The sequence below is a fragment of the Drosophila busckii genome, chromosome 3R (assembly GCF_011750605.1).
Source record: "Drosophila busckii strain San Diego stock center, stock number 13000-0081.31 chromosome 3R, ASM1175060v1, whole genome shotgun sequence".
In the NCBI taxonomy this organism is placed as follows: Eukaryota; Metazoa; Arthropoda; class Insecta; order Diptera; family Drosophilidae; genus Drosophila; species Drosophila busckii.
The window spans coordinates 4,674,918-4,677,995 of record NC_046607.1 but is presented as its reverse complement, the minus strand read 5'-3'; the positions used below and the strand labels follow the sequence as shown (position 1 = coordinate 4,677,995).

The window sequence follows — 3,078 nt, the reverse complement described above, 5'->3', positions numbered from 1 at the left end:
TGTACTTGTTGTTTTTCTTCATTTTTTAATGACATGCATTTATGACAGAGAAATTATGCTGTACGTTTGTGTATATAAAATAGATTTACATTCTTTTAACTGTATTTGTGTGCGTGTGTGTGTTTGTGTGAGAGTTTGATTTGTGATTCTGTAAGTTGTCCATAGGTGTATGTCTGCAGCTTCTATGCTTCTCGCTGTTTCTGTTACTGTTACTGTTATTGCTTATAGTTCTTATATTGTGAAAGTGCCGTACGAATTCTGCTTAAAATATTTAAATTAAAGTTGACAAACAGTCGGGCCGCCCGACTTGGCGCTTGCGGCCATTTGATTTAAACAAATATTTTTAAATTGAAATTAAAAATATGTTTAAAGCACAATCTGCGCGAAACGGATCCAAGTGCAGGCTGTGAGCTGTGAGCTGGGATAAAGTACAGTGAACTATGGTTACAGAGAACGTACGTGCGCGTTGGGAAAGTAGAGCGTTAGAAAGTGACAGCTGCATAAAGACAGCGCAGCGAAAAAAGTTTGAGAGCATGAGAGATAGAGATAAAATTGTTGATGAGACTGAGGTGGGGGGAGGTTAAGAGAGATGAAGTTGCAAAAAGAAATGAGAAAGTTGAAGATTTCGAGTGAAAATATGAGTTCAGTTTTGTGTGAGAAAACTATGGCAAGTTATGGCGTAATTATGACCAAAACTATGACTCAGTGTAAAGTTCATAGATCGATAGCTAGATAGACGAGTGTGTGTATAGTATGTAGATTAAAGTAAGAGCTAGAGTTCAGTTAAAGCTAGTAGTAGTAGTAGTAGTAGTAGTAGAGTAGGCATAGACATAGGCTGTGGCTGCTGTTTGCTTGCTATAGTTGCTGTTGTTGTAATGTAAGACTAGAATTGCATGTAAATAGTACAGGATAGTTAACAGATAGAGTTCGAGAGCGCTAACAGAGTAGAGCGTAGTGAGTAGTGCAGTATAGGTAAAGATAGATCATGATTTGTACGTTGCAGACAGTTGCATGGCAACCAACAAAGTTTTGGCATAGTCTCTAGTTCGATAGTTGGTAGACAGTTTGATGTTTGATATGTGCAAGAGTTAGAGAAAGAGAGAGAGCGAGTAAGACACAGAGTAAGAGAGTGAGACAGTCAGACAGATGGAGAAGTAGAGTTGAAGTTAGAGTTAGAGGAGAAACAGCGATAGATTCAAAGTGTTGTGAGTAAGTCAGTTATGTTCTTTGTATGCGTTTGCGTTTGCGTCTGTATTAGTAAGTGAGCGTTAGTTGTGAGAGTCCTGGTGCAAATCCTTAGATCTAAGGCTGTACGCTGCTCGGAGTCGCAGCCTGTGTGGGGCTTAACGAGTATTTGAAACTGTTGCATAAGGTACCGACTTTAACTCTCGCTTTTCTGCTTCTGCATCTGCTTCTGCTTCCGCTTTCTTTGCTTCCTCATTTAGATTGATTTTAGATTTTTTACAAACTTAATAGATACTTGGCTCTGGCTTAGCTTCCTCTCTATTCGCTATGTTCTTCTTTCTTTGCATTTTCATTCTCATTTTTTTGTGACTTTTTTGTTTGTTTGCTTTCTGTGCGTGTTTGCTTGTCGTTTATGTCGTAGTGTGGAGAAATAAATAAAATAAATTATATCAATAAATTAATTAAAACGAACGATAAATAATATGTTCCTCTTCAAGAGTCTGTGTGGGTGAGCATTGCGGCTCAAGTCAGTGGTTGTTGTTCTTGTTCTTGTTGTTGTGTGGTTGTTGTTGTTGTGGTTCATTGACTTAGGCCTGAGGCTTCTGGGCACCATAGGCCAGATCCTGAGCATCGATGGAGCGTCCCCAGCCGCCATGGCCGCTGCTGCCGTACGAAGCGGAAGATGCACCCGCATCGGCGCTGTAGCCGCTGCCATAAGAGTCGTGGCTGGTCGAGTGGCTGCTGCTGTGGTGTGGGTGGGCGACGACCTCGTAGGTGACATGCTTCTCCTGGGACAGCAGCTTCTTCAGGCCAATGACGGCCGACAGCACCAGAGCGATCTTACCAATGAGCAGAGCCTTGCCGGCAATCAGAGCGATGGCGCCCAAGAGCAGGGGCAGCAGAGCGGCGGCCTTCAGGGCAACCAGAGCCAGAATGGGGCCCAAGATCTTGGCGGCCTTCTTCTTCTTGCCACGGCTCTCCTCGGGGGCGTTGGGATCGTTGCTGCCGAACAGAGACTCGGAGGCATCCTCAAGAGCGCGGCCAGTGGAGCTGACGGCCTGCACGATATCGGCGCCCTTCAGTTCAACCTTGATGGTGTGGGAGTTCAGGAAGCTGCTGATGCGGTTGAGGGCCAGCGACTCGAACGACTCATCGCCAGAGATGGAGCGAGCGGCCTCGGGAGCGGGCGCATCCGAAGAGCGCACCACAGTCACACCCTCGGTGAGAGCGAACTGATCGCGGGCGCCGAGCACCTTGTCCACAAAGTTGAAGAGCTTGTACTTGACGCACGACACAGAATCCTTGCGCAGGCAATCGCTGTAGATGCTATCCATAATATCGTTCTCGCCGCCGATGGCGTTGCGCGCATGTCCGCGTGTCTCCTCAGCGGGCAGTGCGGCGCTCAGAGTCACCAAACACAAGACACCGAAAATAATTTTATTGTTTGCCATTTTGCTTTGTTGTTTTTTTTTTTTTTGGTTTGTTGTTACACTTGATTTTGTATATAGTCCTTTAAGGGCTTGTAGACACTTTCGACTTTTGTACCGCACACAAATCGACGAAACGCACTTTCTCTTTTCAACTTTTGGTCTTGCACTTTGCCACCTCAACGCTGCTGGCTGGCTGTGTTGCTGCTTTGACGGTTAAGGATGAAATGATACAATTTTCCAGTGCCGACAACAATTTATATACGCGGCGTGCTCATCTGCTGCCGCTGCTGCTGCTTCGGCGAACGAAAGCATTTCAGTTCGGCTGGCGAGAACTGGTCGCGCAAGTTTCTCGCTTAAGTCTTTCGTTTTGTTAGCCAACGGTAATGTTGGCTGGCTGGCTTGCTTGTTGGCTTGCTTTGGAAAAGCATTGTTACTGTAATTTGTTAGCCATATGCTTGCCGCA

At 45.4% G+C, this 3,078-nt stretch overlaps 1 protein-coding gene across 1 annotated transcript; it reads right to left on the bottom strand.

The window, feature by feature from the left end:
* Positions 1 to 1,672: 1,672 nt before the first annotated feature.
* LOC108602476 lies at positions 1,673 to 2,656 on the bottom strand. The gene has a single exon (XM_017990600.1). It carries the CDS (start codon positions 2,634 to 2,636, stop codon positions 1,773 to 1,775), a length of 864 nt encoding a protein of 287 aa, XP_017846089.1. The 5' UTR covers positions 2,637 to 2,656; the 3' UTR covers positions 1,673 to 1,772.
* Positions 2,657 to 3,078: the final 422 nt, after the last annotated feature.

What these genes read in the sequence shown, in the direction of transcription:
- LOC108602476 (XM_017990600.1), bottom strand. Translation starts at nt 2,636, where the DNA reads ATGGCAAACAATAAAATTATTTTCGGTGTCTTGTGTTTGGTGACTCTG.